At 37.2% G+C, this 20138-nt stretch overlaps 1 protein-coding gene across 7 annotated transcripts in view; it reads right to left on the bottom strand.

The window, feature by feature from the left end:
* Positions 1–3551: 3551 nt before the first annotated feature.
* The window catches only part of LOC101683223 (interleukin 1 receptor accessory protein), a 135804-nt gene continuing 119217 nt past the window's right edge, over positions 3552–20138 (bottom strand). Inside the window, exons 9-14 of one of the 7 annotated variants that reach the window (XR_006609192.1) lie at positions 19873–20016; positions 18387–18530; positions 8973–9551; positions 8604–8686; positions 6119–6191; positions 3554–4654 (exon numbers count right to left, since the gene is read on the bottom strand). Coding sequence is in view for 4 of the 7 variants with exons in the window: in XM_004745261.3 (XP_004745318.1) it covers positions 8833–9551; positions 18387–18530; positions 19873–20016 (1007 nt within the window). In the remaining 3 variants the exon portion in view is untranslated. The other 6 variants (XR_198939.3, XM_045088725.1, XM_004745261.3 and 3 more) reach the window with 6 other exon arrangements.

Genomic DNA, 20138 nt, shown 5'->3' with positions numbered 1-20138 from the left:
GGCATAAAGCTGTTAAGAAGACAAAAGGTAGTATTTCTTCAGTCTCATTTACAAAGTAGTGACCTTGAGACTTATGATTAAAATTGGTTTAGAGAAATTGGAGGCACCAGAGTTGAACTATCAGTAGGCTCCTGGTAAACTTGATCTATCTTCTCATAGCCATGAGCCCCAGACAGTGATGGATAGTAGGTAAGGGAGGAGAAGAGAAGTTAGCTGTTTAGCTTTACAAGGGAGAAAGGCATTACAGAAACTAGGTCTAAACAAATAGACGCATTCTTTATGACTCTTTGAGAAGAGCACTTGCACCTTTTAAATATTCTTTCAAATCTCACAAGACCTTGAATGTTGATATGTATGTGTGTGATACGGGAGGAGGAGAGGGTGTTATCTAAACATTACTCAGTGAATCAAAGAAGGATAGAATGATAAGATCCTACAGACTTGCTAGTCTAATTCCACCCATTTTGGGGTCTCAGAAGTGTGAGATACAGAAGAGAAATGCTTTTATTACATATATATATATACATACACACACACACACATATATATATATGTATATATATATATATATATATATATATAACCATTTCTGTTCAGAGTTAAGATGAGAAACTGAGTTATTTCAGAGAAAGCAATTACCTCCTCATTTTTCCTCTCTCAGTGGCTGCTTTTTGGGATAAACAGTCACTTTCAATCTTTTTAGAGGTTAAAATAAAAGTTGTTTTTTTTTTTAAGATTTTATTTATTTTACAGAGAGAGAAATCACAAGTAGGCAGAGAGGCAGGCAGAGAGTGGGGGGATGGTGCAGGCTCCCTGCTGAGCAGAGAGCCCCCCAATGTGGTGCTCTATCCTAGCACCCTGAGATCATGACCAGAGCCGAAGGCAGAGACTTAACCCACTGAACCACCCAGGTGTCCAAAATTTGTTTCAATACTCAAATCCCAGGGAAAGAACATGACTAACCAACTTTGTTCATCTCATACTCCGGCAACTCTCAGAGTCCGTGGACTAGAACCCCAAATGAGGGAAAGGGGAGAAGGGAGGGAGGGTGGATGGGAGGAGGAGTTTGAGAGAGAGAGAGAGACAGAGACAATGAAGGGAGAAAGAAAAGGGTAAAGTGCAGCAGACAGACAGAGGTAACCAGGACTACAGATGACTGAATTCCTCCCATTCTTCATCTTCCACCAGGAAAAATAAATGTACTAGCTAGAACAAGACAGTTCTCATTTGAGTTGTGGCACCTCTACAGCTAGTTAGCTTACTATCGTAGGGACAAAGTTAGGAAGCCTGAGGACCAGTCATTTTCCTTTTCTGGATTTGAATTTATTCAGTTGAAAAACAAATGGTTGTCTATGTTACAGTTCTGGCTCTAAAAGGTGTCCCCCAATTTTTTGATACTTTTTCAAAAGCTAGAGCTGAATTCCCTTCCTCCTGAATTTGGAAGGGACTTAGGGAATCATTTCTAGTCAACAGAATATTGCAGAAGTGATAATATGTCACTTTGGAGACTGGGTCTTGAAGGCACTGTGGTTTCCTACTTGCTCTCTCTATTTGGAATCTCTTGCTCTGGGATGAGCCAGCTATGTGCCACTAGGATGCTCAACCTGCCTATAGAAGTGCTTAGGCACTTTAGGCTTCTGACCAAAACGTATGTGCCTGCATTTGGACGTGGATCTCCCAGTTCCGGTGGTGTTCAGAGGGACGTTGCACTAGTTAACAGTTTGACAGCAACCTCACGAGTAAGTGAGTAAGAAACTCTGAGTGAGAAACGCCCAGTTAAGCCTCTCCCAAATTCCTGACCCAGACCCATAGAAAATGTGAGATAATCAATATGTGTTATTTTAAGTTGGTATTAAGAAGTTATATATGTATATGTTAGTGTGTATATATATACACTAATTATATGATAGTACAAAACAAATGCATTTTTTAAAAAATTACTTTTTCAGAGTCTGTGATTTTTTTAATAGTCTTCAACATTTAGAGTCATATGAAATTGTAGTGTTTATTCTTTAATTTTTATGTGATGCAGGATTACAGTTAGACTTTGTGCTCTGGACCATTCCCTAATATTCAGCAGGTTTAGGAACTTTCTCTTGAACCTCTTTCTTTTCCACAGGTTTCATTTATAATGTCATAATAATAATAATATCACTACCAAGCATATAATTTACAGATGTTAGAGGTTCACTTTTATTATTTTACCCTTACAACAGTCTAATGAGGTACATATTACGTTATACCCATATAATATGTGGGGAAATTAAAAATTTGAGAGCAAAAGTATCTGAAAGTCACACAGTAAAGAGAACTGACACTCCAGTTCAGGTTTCCTGATCCCATTATATCAAAAGCCCTTATTTATAGAAGTGACCATTTAAGTTTTATTCCCCAAACCCTGGCACTTACTCCACATTTTAGCTCTGGGAATTGTTCTGGGTGTCTCTTTTATGTTATAGTACTAAGGTTTGTAAAGGAGTGAGTGGGTTCACTTATTCACACTTTTTTTCTTTGGGTTCTTCTAAGAAGTCATTTAATGGTCTTTTCTAATAGCCAAGTTGTTATGCTTTGAATATTTTGTCTGTTGTAGATGACCAATGACATAGATATAATAAATACTAGCATTCTAGCTTTCTTTGGCTCTTCGGTTGATTAACTACATTGATTATAATTTTGTTTTCTGCATTTTGTTTTTCTCCTACTTTATGCACTTTCAAGGCAAGATATGAAAATAAAGGACTCAAATTCCAGAATTTGGCAGTAAGTTTTAAGGTTTCCTCTTTAAGAAAAACAAAATATTGTCTAAAAGATCAGGATTTGCTTTTAACTCTTTTTTCTCCAAATGTATAATATGTCATCACTGATTTTTCAGGGGATTATTTACAAATATTATAAAGGTACTTAAGTTAGATATTCTTTACAAGAGTGTACATCTAAATAATTTGGGGAGTTTAGTGGTCTGAAGAAGGCCTCTAATACATGCAATTTTTTTTTTTTTAAAGATCCACTTGCCTCCTGTATTTTGAAGCATGGTATTGAATTACAAGCTCACTGCAAGCATGTAGCATAGTTTCTGGCAATAGAAAAGTAATAAATTATTATGTATGGCTTTGTGTCTTAAATGAAAAATAAACACATTATAGCTTTGATCTTTTTTTTTCCACTAAAGCAATAGAGTATTAAAATTACCATCACCTAAAGTAGGATAAAAATAGTTCATGATCTGAGTTCAGATTTGGAATCTTTCTGCTTTCTTTCTATGAACCCATTTCAAAGCACCATTTTTTCCCCATGTAAATATTTATTAGTGTTTTGTATTATCCAAGAGAAAAACTTCATAAATTACTCTCTAGAGAATTTTGATTGTCAACAATCTCCTCACCAAACTAAGCAATCCAACTTTTTCTTTGTTCAGCATCATAACTTGTTAGTATGGAACAAGGCACCCTCAGCCCTGATCTTCACCAAACCAAAGAGAGATTTCGTCATGACCAAATGATACTGCACAACATTAGACAAGTCATAAAAATGCAAATCTTTAATAGAGAGAATCCAAATCGTAGAGAGAGCAGATGCATAGATAGCAGCCGACTTCATAATACCCACAGCAGCATTTGTCTCTTCCTTCATCTAGGCTCTAGCATGTTCAGTTCAAATTCCCCATTTAGCTCTTCAGATAAATATATCAAGGGAGGCTTTCTAATAACTGTGTTACATGCTCTGCTGTGTTCTAAATGTCTTCAATCCTTCTGAGGTTCCCTGGATATTCAAAAATGAAATGGCTCATTGACAGATGGTTTGAGCACCACATTCTTAGAGAACTACCTAAAGCCACTGAATGGAAATTAACCAAATACAGAAACTTACCAATTTTTAAAAACATTTTCTTTAGCCAAGAGCTGTATGTATGTATGACTTCAACAATTTTCCTTTATGAAAATTAGTGACAAGCCTTGTTCCTTTTTGTACAGTTTTAAAATAAGTACCTGACTTGACACCTTGGCAAGTGGTGGTGGGGTGTTGGCAGGAATCATTCCGTTTCTTCATTATCAAAGTATGTAACATAACTCCAGTTGTAGTTCTCTTGCCTCTTCAGGCAATCTCAGTATCTCATTCTTAGGCAAAGACAATGCTATGTGTTCACCAAGTTCCATTTCATTTTTCTCTTCCCAGGAACACAGGAAAAATGGATTTTCCAGCCTTCCCTATGACTAGATCTGTGCCACAGCTAGTTTTGACCAATGGATTGTAAGTGAGAGTGGTCTCATATTTAGGCTGAAGTAGAATAGCAGGGAGCTACTACACATTTCAGATGGCAAAACTACAAAAATGTAAGCCTCCTTCTGGACATACAGCATAAACAAGAAATAGGTCTTGTTATGTAAACCTACTAAAGTGTTGGGGTTACTTAGTATAGCTTATCTGAGTCTGATTAATACATGTGATGACTACAGCAATTATACTAGATTTCAAATGTCAGTGTTTGATGCTTCATATATTAGAAATACACTGTATCAACCACTCCTCTACTTAATTGTCTACTGTGCCAAGGCAACTCAAGGGCTAAGCGTGCCTTAGTATTTTCATCTATTGCCTGCAAACACCTTGTTAAAAGGATGATTTGTAGTCCTTCTTGGCTGGAGAAAATCAGAGCCTACAAGGGTAAAAGAGGAGTTAAAGAGAAATAAAATTAATGGTTCTTAAACTTTTTGTGCATCAGAATCACCCAGAAAGTTTGTTCCAAGTGCAAATCTGCCCCACTCTAGAGGTATTTTATTTATTCTTGGATGGGTCAAGAAATATGCATTTTAACATGAACTCAAAGTGGTTCCAATATGGATGCATCAAAGAACACATTTTGAGAAGCCCTGGCCCAGACTCTAATAAAACTTTTTCTCCTCTTAAACCTGAATAATAATATAAAAAATATGGGAAGGCTTTAAAAGAATTCTTGTAAGTAGTAGTTGACCCATGGAATACCTTATCTGAATTATCAAGGGCACAATATCAAAAAGCAGATTCCTAGACAATGTTCAGCACCCAATAAACCAGCTCCCCTGGGGGAGGAACTTGTCCCAGGATCTCTGCTGTAAGATGCCCCCCAAATTTTTAGACACCAAAATTTTTAAACCATTGATTGTCCTTCTGTGTTCTTATATCTTTATAACTAGGCCAATTTGTTATGATGGCAGTTTCACACTTATTAGTTTTACCGACCATTTCAACTTTTCAAAGTGGAAGTGAACACATTATTCAAGGTTTTACTGGTTATAAGAGATGGTGACTAGAACTCACAGTGCATATCATCACTTCTGAAAGATTAAATTTGTTTTTCAAGGTAAATTGTGGGTACATTTTTATTTTCCATTAAGACAAATACAAATAATTTATTTTGAGAGGAAAAAAATATAACCTGATTATAAAGTCTGGAAGACACAAAAAAATGGTTCTACTTTTAAAATTCTTAAATAAATGTTATAATATTAAAAATTAATTATATAAAATCATAATATGAGAAGGCCAGATGACACATCAGACACTTGATATGACATTTAATTAGCTGCTTGTAGGTTTACATTAATTGACTTGTTGATTTGAATGTATAATGGTCCAAATTAAATAGTTACAATTAGAAATACTTCCACATTAATTTTATAGGAATAGTTCCAGCATTGGTACTGGATCAGGTGTCAGAAGCCTAGATCAGAGGCCCAACCATATTGCTAACTGGCTGAATGTCATTAGGAAAGTCACTTAATCTGGATAATACGTTCCTACTATGTACTGCTTTTGTGCATTTTGTGAGAGTTAAAAAAAAAAAGAAAGATAAGGAAAGAAAAGTGATACATGTGAGATCAATTTGTGAGTCATAAATCATGATACAAATGTAAGTTTATGCAACCATGAGCATGATATCACTATGGGAATAGTACTGACCAACACTTACAAAAGCACTTATAATATTCCAGGCACTGTGCTATGCACTTACATGCATTATATTGTTTATTGCCCACAAAACCCAGTGAGGTTAATAATATTAACTCCATTTAACTTGTAGGAGATTGAGGCCCAGAGAGCCCATGGTCAAACAGATAATTAGGAGAGAAGCAATACTCACATTCATCTCTACTTGACTTAAAACTCCTGCTCCTAAATAGGCAATATTCCTATGTAAATGATATCCATTTAACCTGCAATCATATCATATTAGTTATGAATATGCATGACCCCTGAGGAAATTTTTTTATCATTTGCCTCATTGAAATATATGGCAATGAATATTACACTCAAGTATGGAATGTTGGGTCAGAGACTAATAACATAACCTCCTAGCCTTTCTTCATACAGTAGAAGTATGGTCCATTATCTTTCTGACCCCTGGGTAGCTAATGCCAAAAGCTATGACTTTACACTGCTTATATTGGCCATATATTGTTAATGGAAATTGATACTGACCAAAACTAACTTAGTTTTTGAGAACACGGTTATCTAGCTACTCATTCATAAGAACCCATGTTTAATTTCCATGCTGTTGTCACTTATCCTTTATTTTTTACACACACAAAAAAATAATTCATAAATGACACAAGTAATTCTCAATTTTTCCAAAGATATTTTGTAGTTGGGACACTGAGCTCATACAGAATAAGACTGATTATGGGTAAAAAAATTCTCTCCCTTTTTAGGATTTGGAGCAACATACATTACTCCATTTAAATAGATTGGGAAACTAACTGCTATCTCTCTTCCGAGTGAAGATCCTTGAACACACATCAAGGATGGATTAATCTCTTCATAAAGAAATGCAATATAGAATATCTATTGTGCTCAATTGTTTCCTACAAGATATTCAGGTAAGGTGTCCTATCATTTTCTAATTACAAGTTCCATGATGAGTCACATTTACTCTGGGGTGTCCTTATTCCCACCTCTTTTTCTTTCAAGAGGAAAGGGGTATAATAGTTTGTTTCAACAGAGAAGGGATTTTCTGCTTTTCTTTCCAAGTGGAGTAGTGGAACAGAATGTCTGGCTTCTTTCTCCACCCATCCTTCACTATTAGTGGCTGAAAAATCTTGACATTCATTGGGCCACAGCTTACTAGCAGCCAGCACTAACGTATTAAAGGTGACTGCTCATGTCTGGTATGGTACTTTGCTCTTTTCATCCTGCTCTTATCCAGGGGAAGCAGATTGTGCTTCTAATTTTCTTATAGCAACCTCACCACTCAGGGGACCTGCACTCTTCCATCAGAGAAGATGGAGGGCACACTATTTTCCAGAACTTTTTCTCCTCTGGTGAAGTGGTAGGTCAGATCAGTCTTATTTTTGACAATTCAGATGTTTTTGATTTGGGAAGGGAATAGAAGTCTCCCATTATGTCCTTAGGTCCTGTCTGTGTTCTCCAGTCTCAGTATTGCCAAGGATGCTTGAATTCCCACTCAGATATATACTCTTTGGGTAAATACTTCAGTTCTGAAATTACAAACTGGTGGCCCTCAGGCTGACTACATGTTCATGTGATTTTTTTTCTTTTGTTTTAAGATTAAGACATCCCATATACAAACCTTATTTTTTAGATTCTTCTGAAAAACTGGACAATCTGCCAACAATGGGACTGAGTGAAAGCTATCATGATGGAACTGGGTAGAGGTTGCTTCCTTTTTAAGGAATATTCTTCAATTACCCACAGGTCCAATCATCTCTATTATCTCCCTCACTGGCAGATCAAATGCCATGTGCCTTTTATGACTGTGTTAAGATGTTTCAAGTAAAGAAATATGTACCTATACCTATCTCTATACATATGGGTCTTAGATGGACAGCATGTGTATTATGCTTATTTCTAGCCTCCTTTTCTCTTTTTTCTTACTTTCTGATTCTTGTAGGCACTTGGACTGACTATCCCTTCTTAGAACCTTGAATGTGAAAAAGGGTTACATACACCAAATGCTACACTGAATCCCTAATAATACTGAATTTTTCAGCTCTCAGTTCTAAAAATAGGAGATATTTTTGTGTAAACTTCCATTTCATTTGAAATATTTTCTTTCTCTTTCTGCCCTTTCCCCAATCTCCCCTCCACACACATTAGAAAGAAACTAAAGAGACACCTTGAACTTTCCTAGTACCTAAACCAAGTCTTGATTTCCTGAAGTGGAATACTCTTCTGATATGAATTCAAGAGCCATAAAAAGAAGAGGGGAGAGAGAGGTAAACATTTGTTAGTACAAATAAAATCACATAAAAATATAACTTTATTGATGCTAACAACTTTAGGCAGTTTATAGAACACTAGTTTACAGTGAGACAGAACACCATGTATCTGTGTGTGTGTGTGTGTGCGCGTTTGGTTCTTCCAAGAAAAATGTGCTGTAGGTTTTTAGTAGAGCTTATTCCTACAGCTTCCACCACAATCAACTCATTTCCACAATGCTCTCTTGGGATACACATACCCTGTAAGTGTCATAGCCCAAGTACACCTGACTGACTCATAATATGACATTGATCAACAAACTCAAAGGAAACATATTTAAATTCTTTGCTCAGTTTGAAACCATTGGGCAAGATAGAGGATCAGACTTTAGGCAACTTTCACATACTGACCTTCTAGGGCCCAAGAAGAGTGTGCTCTTCTGAGGCCATTAGAAGCAATAATTCTGGATTCGGGTCCTCACGTCTTTTGTCTCCTAGAAATAAATAGTTTTTAAAAATCAATAAAGGGGACACAGTCTGGTAGTCCATTAGATGATAAAAATGTCAATTACTCCCATAGGTTCATAACACAAAGAGGGCTGGTATAGATAGAGAGCAGCCACCACCCACCACACGGTAATTATAAGATATAGAAGTCATTGTTATTGGATAAATCCGTAAAATGGTGAAGAGCAAGGGCTGAGATCTGGGAAGCAGGGGGCTCCAATCTGGTGCCATTTTGTATCCATTGAGTTTCTGATTCTTGGGGAACAGGCTTACAGAGGTGTGTCTCCCACTGGGGCTGGGTATGTATCTCTGCCCGGCTCTTGCTCCTAAGGTGACTCTCTCCTTCACAGTAGGTGACACAGCAGCGACAGGCTGCAGAGGACTTCCCTCTGTGCTTGGACATCATGTCTGGGGCTGGAGAGGTGCCTGATGCTCTCCCTGAGCCCTGGAGTTCTGGGGGCTCTTTCAAACGACTTCTCCTCCTTTGAACATGGTCCAGACTGATGTCAGACTGGGAAGAACAGCTTTCATTCCAGCCAGAGCTGGCACTCAGACTTCTCAGGGGAAGTGCCAACCGCAAGGCCTTCCAGAATTTAGAGCCAGAATGTTTGGACTTTTCTCCCTTCCAGCTCACAAAAGACACAGATTCCTTCAGCTGCAGGATGCTTGGGTGTGGGTGCTCAAGGGGACGGTACTCAACCACAATAAGCTTGGTGGAAATAGAGTTCTGGCACATGACACCCAGTTTAAACTCCAGCATGCTGATGCTTTTTTCTGTCACATAGTCTGGGCTCAGGACAACAATCATCCTTCGGCTTCTCTGAATGAAGTCAAAGACTGCTTCCACTGTATCTACAGGAAAATGGAAAGATAGGACAATGCCTAGTGAAACTTTACATAAGCTGTAGTTCATCATTGTCCATCCTACAAAGAAGCAGTAAGTAAACACTTAAGAATAGAGGATCTCAGTGTTAAGTAATCTACCCAGTTAATGAATCTCACTTAAACACCACTCTTATCAATGATTGCCAAGTCTCTGCTACCTTCATAGATAAGGAATATACCATCTCTAAAATCAGTTAATTTCACCTGTTTGTAAATTAATTTTTTGAAATATTCTCCCCTGTCAATTTTACCTGGTGGTCTTAGATCTGATATTTTCACATGTTTAAAATATTTCACAACTATTTTTACCTCACTGTATTTTCTTCTCATTTTTAGATTAGGATCAACTTTAGAATTTTTATCTTATTCCCATAAGACATGGTATCAAGTCTCTTCCTCCACTTTTATCATTTTCCTCTGAATAACATTCAATTTATATAGTATTTCCTGAGAGTAATACCTTGAACTGGCCTCAACACAATGCTCCAGACATAGTCTGATCAGCAAAGAGCAATAGGGAATTACCATCTCCTAAAAACCACAGTTATATCTTTTGATTCTTAAAATTTTGGACACAACATCAGACAGTTCATAGTACTGATTTTGTTATCAACTAAAATCTCTCTCCTTTTTTTCATGTATAAGTGTAAAAAATTGGATTAAAAATCAATTAAAGGGGTAACAACAGACAATGGGCAGGTATCAATTAGTTAAGACAAGACTTCTGACAAAGCACTAACTTTTAATAGGTACGGAGGGGGATTTGGTCAGATTACTATGGAAAGTCCCAGAGATAAATGTAATTCTTAGCTCATCACGAGATTTAAGGAATTAAACAATGTGATTTTCTGAAGGAAAGGATTTCCAAATGTGTAAATCAGCCATTGACAATGCTGAAAACAGGTGCAGACAGACCAGGAGGTTGAGTACCTACTCCTTTGGGGCCAGTGATGAAACAGTGATGGAGAGACCTTCTAGTCTGTGAAAACAAGCTGAAAGTTTGCAGTGAATGTGGATCGTTATGAATTTGAGAGAGTAAAAGAGCTGTGCTCCTTGCCAGATTAGTTCTTTCCAATTAGTAAATTTAACATGAATTTGAAGGGTAATTGGAAGAGACATGTGCTCAATTTTGAGGATCCTTTAACTAGTTTTGTCAAAAGTGTGAAGTAGTTTTAGAGAATTTTTACTTTGATCTTAAAAGATAAATCTAAAGTTTTATTTATCTTCAAAGCCTGTGTGTGTGTGTGTGTGCACGTGTGTGTGCGTGTGTGTGTGTTGGACACTTCTTTGTCCCAATCCTACTGAGAACTTTTGTACTGGCCTTTCATAAACCAGAGAACGTACAAGTAAAATATCTACTGCTCCTCCTGTCTCATGCGAAATACAATATAACCTTAAGGCAGCATGGATGGATTTCACCAAAAGGAACTTTGTGCACTCAAATTGTATGTGTGTTCATTGTGTGTATTGTGCATTTTACTTCAAAATAGTCACATTAAGACAATGTATATTCTGTCCAATGGGGATATCACTGTTGAAAATAAAATGCTGTCCTAGATCTTCTAAAGAAAGACTCTGTGTGTGTTTTTCTAATTATTGGCACCCCATCCTGAAAATGTAAAATTTTCATTTGAAATAGGGCAATGCTAAAGAAACAGATATGAGTAGTGGAATTCAATAACATTGAGGAATGTGATGGAGAAGATGCTTATCATTTGGGGGAATGGGCTATACCTAGGGATCTTCACACATTATTTTGAAGGAAGCTGCCTCCTTTATGGCCTATTTTAATACTTTTCATATTGTAAAACTGCAGTTGAGAATGTGAGTTGTTATGTTTCAATACTGAAGATTATTCAGAGAGGGAGACATAAACTGGGTCATTTATTCTGTTGGGTTCAAAAAAGGAAGGTGTGGCTATAGACTGATGAGACCAGATGTCTTGTGTGACACTAAATTAATTTTGAAGTCATGTTTTCTGATCTAGAATTCATCAATGCTCTAGAATACTCCTGCCTTTAAGTCATAATCTTCCTGGAGTTTGCCTAGAGGAAAACTAGAACTGTAGTTTTGTTCTCTGGTAGGTTATTGATGTATGCAAGGGCAGCAAATCATACATCCATAAAATGCATACAATAAGAGTAAACTTACAGGATGGTTAAAAATTAAAAATATCAATATGTAAATGTCTACAGATTGTAGACATTTGAATTAATCACTTTGGTTAAATCTAGTGAACACAATATTAAACTAATGTAGGGCTGATGTTAATTGAATTTGAATCGATTCTTCATGGTAACTTTAAAGAATCACCTTAATATGGATTTACAAGTGGATTTATAAGTGAATAATAAATTTTAAAAATTCTGTCTGTTTACTTTAAAATACATGTGAATAAAAAATACTACTGCAACATTTAATCTCCTAGCCCATTGCTCTCTTTTAGCTGCTCTGTTATTTGTCCTGTCTCCATACACATACAAACACACACATACACATACATACACAGGCACACATGCACACACACACATCTGGCAAACTAGAAAAATTAATTTTATTTAAATAACTTTTATTCACATGTAAAAAAGTTCTGATATAAAATTCCCATTTTTTCTCAGATTTCTGTCAGAAAGAGAAATTTAATTAATGTAGCTTCTAACATTTCTTTTTATGTGTATCATTAATTCTTCTTACTCTCATTTCTTATGCCCAAACATGAAAATAAAGACATAAAACACATGCACAAAATAAAATTCAAATCTGAAAATAAATGGTTTATTTTTAAAATAAACAAATTTACAAATCAAATGGAAAATGGAAAATACAAAAGTTTATGAATAAAATAAAAAAGATAATAAGATAATCTTAAAATATTAAAACCTATAGAAATAAATGGATAATTAGCAAGTGGAGTGATGCTTTTGTTTCCCAATACAATGGAATGCTCGTTTATTAGAATCCTAGGGAATCACCTACGTTACAACATAAAAGATAATCAAATAAATTTTATACGATTGTATAATTAGACACTTTATATGTCATGGTTCTTTGTTAACTTGGGTGCAGAAGATCTTTATATCATATACCTGGAACCAATAAGGTTTTTTTTAAGCATTAGAGATAGTTTTTTTAATATTATGGAGCAATTTTTCCTTGCTCTCAAAATTATATTTCTTCATCTCCCTCAAAAATTTTGTAACAGGTATCTTCTGGGACTTAAAACAAACAAAAATACCTTGAAACAAAATTTTCTTAAGAATGAGAACAAATAAAAAAACCTTGAAACAAAATTCTCTAAGAATGAGACAAAATGTATCATTTAGATGTGAGATGTTTAGATTTTAGCATTTGGAAAAGTTCAATATCAAAGATCAATAGATAAATAGGAAAAGGAATATCAAGAAGTTTCTAGGGGTACCCAAAAGCATTTGGGATAAATATCGAATCCAAAAGTGCAAAAGAATGCAGCAATGGCAAGAGAATGTCCGCCTTGTGATGGGACAGTTCCGCATTACCTAAAGCTCATGCAATTGATATTCAAAGCTTATCTGGAGTCAGCCCTCCTCTGGTCTTGAGGATGAAGAGTTAACAGGAGGAGTAATTGTGGTTTGTAGCAAAGAGAAGCATTACAAAGACAAAAAAAAAAAAAAAATCCAAGAATGACTCCATACCATAGTTTTATAGTCAGGAATTCATGAAGTTTTTCTTTTCTTCAATTTAAAATGATATTTTCACTATAGAGAAATGATTTATTATAGGCTTTAACACTGATGAAGGACACTTAAATGAAGGAGATAGTTTAGAATTGGTTATCAACATTCATAATGCTGGGATAAGGGTTCCCTTAAATTATGAATTATGGTGTTTCACAGGATGCTCAGCTTTATTTATAAGTATTTTATTTTCCTTTTCTCTACTACTTAACAGTCCAAAGAGAGATTTATCTCCCTAGTAGTTGAACACTGAGATTACCATAGTTTAGTTTCTAAGAGTGTATGCTTGCAACATAGTAGTGATCAATTAATGCCAGGGGACTGGTACTGCTCAGCAGTGACCACAGAAGCTCTGTGTCCAACAGATTCCACGGCACCCAGACCAAATGTAGCAGCAGTAAGTTATTCCTACTAATTTAGGGAAGGTGAGAACTAACAACGACTACTCTGTGAGCTGTGATTTTACAAATAATGTACAGGAAACACAAAAGAATTACAGTAAAAACGTAACTTAAAAACTGGATGAGAGTCCCAGTGGTTTGTGATATTGTGCCAATAGCTATTTAAAGTCACATATATATATGCACACACAAATGCATACATACATATGTACAAACATATACAATCAACATGTGTATAGATCTACATACAATGTAGATTTATACATACAAGATTCGTTGGTATGTACATACACATATGTGTGTGTGTGTGTGTGTGTGTGTGTGTGTGTGTACACCGCAGGTATTCAGCACTCTGTAAACTCTGGACTTAGTTTTCACTTTTCCAAGTCTTAAGATTTTACTTAAAGTAAAACAAGTTTCATGGAAGAGACTTTCCAGACTGACATGTTTGGACTGAGTGTATTAACTATACCAGTGAATAAAATATGGAAAATACTGGGTGGTCCAGTTAATTCTCTTAGAGTATTAATGCCAAAAGCAACTTGCAAGGTCACTGAGTCTAACTTCCACATTTTACAGTGGAGAGACAGAACACGTGAGGAGAAATCACTTTTCTAATATTCACATTAGCAAGGCTGAGATGAAAAGACAAATTGCTGAACGCCCTGTTCTGTGCTTTTCTCACAAGCTAGAAAATGCCCTAAAAGCATTTTGCTGTTATTTCACTCTCTCTTAGCACCATTAGAAGCTTCCTGTCAGACTGAACCAAGTGTAGAGCCATCTGCAAACTCTAAGTGGTTGATACGAGGTACAGTAGATAGGGAAGATGAAGTGACAAGTACGGGTCGACCTACAGATATCCAGGAGTTTACTGAAATAAAGAAAAATACGGTATGTATTTCAAGTTGACAAATGTGACATGGATGACCGAGATGGAGGGCATAAGGGATTTGGTAGGAGAAAATGCAGGTAACCCCTTTCAAACCGTCATAAGGAACACTTTCAGTTACACTGCTTCGTACCGTCCTATGTGGGTGTCAGTCTGGCTGCAACTGGGCAGTGCCCAGCAGAATGAGCAGAAGGGCTCATTGTCATCAGCTCAAATGAATTTGGGCACCGATCATCTTTTTAATGACTCGGAAACCTATAATGACCTTGTCAAAAGGTAAGTTATCTTTAAGGGGTCTTGAAATCCACAGCAAAAGACTGCTCCACAATGTTAAGATTATAAACAATGAGAGAGAAAGAGGGGACAGAGATGCGGGAACAGGGGCAGAGGATGCAGAAAGAGGAAATTCACATCAACCAAGTCTTTGCCTGCGAAGAACATAGTGATGTCATTCCCTGGTGACGGACTGGTGGCGCAGCCATTCTAAACCATAGTATTGCCTGAGGAAGCAGAACGACCAGTCATACAGTCACCCTGAATGTGTCCCTATGGGGAGGCTTTGACAGAATTCTGTTCTGTCTGTGAAACATCAAGTTGGGAGTAAAGAAAGGGTACTCTTCCTTCCCGGAGTGCCCTTGGTTCTTTTTACCCATTTCATTGTCCCTTTCATACATTTTTCAAGGATGAATAGGAGAGACCCTGCTCGCCACTCCTAGACCACCTGGAACTTTTCTTCACTGGCATGGCCACCTGCAGCTGCTTCCAGAACCTGCCCTGTGGGTACTTGGATTTCTCCCCTTTCCATTTAATGACCGTGAGCACCGTCTTAGCCCTCTTCAGTTCTTTCACTTTCGTCTCCTTCACCGCCTTGTACTGTACTAAAATGACGTTGATGTTGCCCCGAGAGGCCATGTTTTCTAGGCCAGCCTTGAGCTCCAGAAGAGCTTGGGTTCCCTGGAGCACGTAGTTGGGGCTTAGGACAACCAGGAGGCGTCTGCTTTTCTGAATGAAGCTCAAGGTCTCATCTGTGACAACTGAGAAAGAAAACACCGTGGGGATTAGTGTTGGCCAAGAACTCCCCAAAAGCCTGGGGCTTGAGTGTAGTGTAGGGAAGTGTAGGAAACTTAGGGTAACAGCCTGGGAATAGGGATGAAACTTTTACCAAGAACATTTGCAACGACGTAATCCTTGGACCCACTTACTCTGTCAAATAAATGCCACACTCCTCCAAGATACTGAAAACTGTATGCACATATTTAACCCCCCCAAAAAATTCCAAACAGGCATGAAGCCAAGTATACTTCTATAACCCTGGTCCTCAAAATCATTATGAGAAATAGATGGGTTGAACAGCTATCAATTTCCTCAAACCACGTGGCATGCTGCAACCCAGCCAAATCAGCTCTTAAGCCCCTTCTCCCCCAAAATACCCATGTATTTACTCTCTCATGCCAGTGACTATTCAAGAAGATAATCATTATAGAGGCAAAATCATGGAAATTCATTTCTCACTAACAGAGGAAAGCAAGAGTAGGAACATTCATTTTCTGAAAGTCCCTCTCTGCTGCCGGACTCCTACCTGACTCAGACTGGTATCACTATGTCCTTAGAATAGGAACTTAAAAAAAAAAAAAATCTAGCCAACTGAATGGCATTTTGGCTGGCATCACATTCTCAGCTCAGCTTTCTATTCTGCTCTCTGTTCTAGAGCCTAAATTATTTCCTACATCTTTCTCCTTAAACTCCTCTCATTACTATGAAGACACGTGTTTCAGTAGGCTGCTAGCTGATATGTCTGCCTTCACTAACAGGCAAATGCTTTCCTCAGGTCAGAAAAGAAGAAGAAGAAACAGAGAAAATGGAAATTCAGTGTAATTTTATTCTGTTGTCATGGGCTCTGGTTAGTTCCCATCACCAAATTCTTGGAAATAATCCATCTCCTCAAGGCTGCTTATCCAGGACGGTATAATCTTTTACCTGGGATTCCAATAGAAGCCAATTCCAGGGAATGCACTAGTGCTGTGGAAAGCTATTTCATGGCTTACAGTACTCCTCAAAGCAGTCGTTCTGCTCCTCCCTCTTCACAGGTACAAAGGCAAAGGGGAAAGACTTGCAATTAAAATTCCATGTGCAGCCTGGAGGAGAATCCAGCAATCAGTAACCACCTGCTCCATGCGGTACTGCTGGAGGCCAACCACGTGTGAGCATGGACAGAGGCCCAGAGGCAAAGAGGGACGAAGAGCAGCAGGGAGAAGGCGGATCACCAGGATCTACCATCAGAAGCAAGATGCAAGAGTGATTACATAGAACTTGAATTCTTCAAAGCATTATCAACCCCTTTTGGAGGGTCATTGTTGTTATACTGTTTGTCTTTCTATAAACTTCACACTGTACTAAGTATTTGTCGAGTGGCAGAATGAACGAGTAAATGGATGAATAAGTGACTTAGGATTTTAAGTCTTAAAGTGAATGGAATTTGTCCCTTAACTTGTATAATCATGTCACCATTTCCGGGCAAAATAATACTGTGAGAGACAGCCACTGTAGAACACTAACATGATGGACTTCTAGGTAATGGCTGAGGAGATAAAATATGTGGTCCGGCTAATCCAGAATGAGAATAAACGTTTAAGTCTATTTTATATCTCCATTATCCATATAACATTTTTAGAGCATCTGAAATGATGAACACAAAAAGGATTGGAGGGGAGGAAAATTAGTTTGTTTTGCTGAGGATTAAACACATTACATGCATTTCAACAGCACAAAGTTTAACAGTGAGTATAGGAATGCTATGATGTATTTATTAAAACAGAGTGAAATGGAACATCACTTTGTATATTACCGGGTGGACTTAAAAATTTGAGATGCACTTTTATTGCTGAAAACATTCAGCGACTCAAGTTTCTAGAATATACTGGCTTTTTTAAAATTTTAAACTACATCTCAAATGCATGAGCTGGTAGAAAGGAAACAGACCCAAGAAAAGGGGGGATTTAAATAGCATTGGCTTGCTAGAAAATAAAAGTGAGGAAAAGGAAATTAGCAAATGTCACAGGGAAATAATCTAATTATTATCAGTGAGTACTATCAAGAAAGATGCCATGCATTCTCTTCACAAACTCATTCTTAGTAAAAGCAAGTAAACCTCAGTCTTTGTATTAAGTGTTGTTGAAACTCAATGTTTGCGCCCCCCTCCCAAAAAAAACCACAAGGGAAATTAATGCAGGTTAGCTTAAACTTTCTAAAAATCAATGTGTGTAAGCAGAACACTTATTTTTTTTTTAATTTTTTTTAAAGATCTAATTTATTTGTCAGAGAGAGAGAGGGAGAGAGAGTGAGCACAGGCAGACAGAATGGCAGGCAGAGGCAGAGGGAGAAGCAGGCTCCCCACCGAGCAAGGAGCCCGATGTGGGACTCGATCCCAGGACGCTGGGATCATGACCTGAGCCGAAGGCAGCTGCTCAACCAGCTGAGCCACCCAGGCGTCCCTAAGCAGAACATTTAAAACTGAGGCATTTTATAGAGTCCTAATCCACCGTGCACCTACACTTTTCTGTCTTGGAGTTCTTAAAGCTTACAAGGGGAACTATTCTAGTACCATAAATGGCACTTCAATCATCTATAACTCACAAGTTAATTTCATTCCTAAAGAAGTCTCCATTACATCAAACACCTGAACATTCAGTATCCAATGATGCCAACACAGAACCCGACCATGACTCTCACACATGACCCCAAACTAAGGATTCCCTTTGCATGAAGGGTGGCATCACCTGTACTCATGAGAAATACCTACTTCCTCCAGGTAGACTGTCACGGTCAAAGATGCACAGCTTGTATCCAAATTCATTCTCCAAGACACCACGGAGGGTCAGTAACACAAACTCCTCTTCCTCAGCATTTCTTGCATAAGATACATAAATATCATATTCCTTCCCATCTAGCAAAAGGAAGAGAGATCCAATATATATTAGAAAAATTTCCTAATTGTACTGCATTTTTTCTTGAATTGAACTTGTGCATATTAGACATTTTCAACTTTCTTACATGTATGAATTATCTGACAGATTCCAGTGTGATTTCCCACTTGTGACAGGTCTCCAGGCAAAATGACTATTTTAAGGTGTAATTGCAAATTTTATCTGATATGTCTTCTACTCTCACATCACTAAGTTTTGTTTTTATAGTGGAGAATTAATGAGGTTTGGCTCATTCAACTATGAATTAACATAATCAGGACACAAATAGTCAATCATAGATGTTGGCAATTAATACCATACAGAGAATTTATGGTTCCCACCCTAGTTTGTCACTACTAATACATTAGAATTATAAATGGAGAAAAACTTTTAGAAAGGCTCTAAATTATTTATACCTGAAAATAACTGCAATTAAAAATAGACTCAGATTCCATAAACCCATCTTTCCCAAAGGTGCCTAATTATAAACATCACTCTCGGTAAAAATATAGGTTCTTTGTCTCTTCCACAAACTGACGGGCTGGAAATCTTTATGGGAGGAGTCTAAGAATCAGTATGTTTAATTGTTCCTTCCTTGTCACCAGGCAAATTTACACTCGTACCGTGCTTCCAAAACTTCAATGTGCCCTTTAATCACTTGGGAATCATGTCAAAATGTAGATTCCTGACTCAGAACACAGGCATTAGGCTTAAGAGTCTCCTTTTAACAAGCTCCCATGTGATGCCGACGTTGCTGGTGCCTGGACTACTCTTTAAGTACAAAGAGTGTGGACCTGCACTGTCCAGTTACAGCAAACACAGCTACACGTAGCGCTCGGACGCTTGCAATGCAGCTGGTCTGAATGGAGATGAGCTTTCAGTTTAAAATACAACACAGGCTAAATTGTGAGATTTTGAGTACCAAAAAAATAAGACTAAAATATCGCCATTAGCTTTTAAATATGCATGATATGCTAAGATGTCAAATACATTGGTTAAATAAGATATATGATTAAAGTAAATTTCACTTTGTTTTCACTTTTCTTACTATGACCACTAGAAATTTTTAAATTATATAAGTATATATAAATTTTATAAAAATAAAATTTAAATTATATTGCTATTTGGATAGGCTAATCTAGACTAAACAAATATTGAACCAAGAAAGCAAAATAATATATATTAGAAGAATTTTTAATAGTAAGGGTTGAAACCAAAGATAGTTTGATTAAATCTCCCAGTTATTCTAGCTTTTATCGAGGCAACATGTTTTCTGAAAATGACCGTAGAAGAAGGTATTTAGATCAAGCTTTTGTTACTCACCTAAAATGGTTTCATCTGTTCCAAAATGAGCCCGGTAAAATAAGACCATTTCCAGCCAGTAAACGTGGTAAACAACAATGAGAATCACTACCAGCAGGACTGTGGCTCCAAAACCACATGCTAATTCCACTGTGTATCTTGGAGCTATCAATGGAGCAAACAAAAAAACAATTGATTTCTACGTGGTGATCACAGTGATCTATCATCCCGCAAATAGCCGGGTAAGCCAGGCAGCTGAGCCATGAACCTGACTTATATGTGTGAAA

The sequence above is a fragment of the Mustela putorius genome, unplaced genomic scaffold (genome assembly GCF_011764305.1).
Source record: "Mustela putorius furo isolate JIRA1106 unplaced genomic scaffold, ASM1176430v1.1 tig00003834_pilon_pilon_pilon, whole genome shotgun sequence".
Taxonomy (NCBI): Eukaryota; Metazoa; Chordata; class Mammalia; order Carnivora; family Mustelidae; genus Mustela; species Mustela putorius.
The sequence above is the reverse complement of the archived record's forward strand: the minus strand, read 5'-3'. Positions and strand labels throughout refer to the sequence as shown.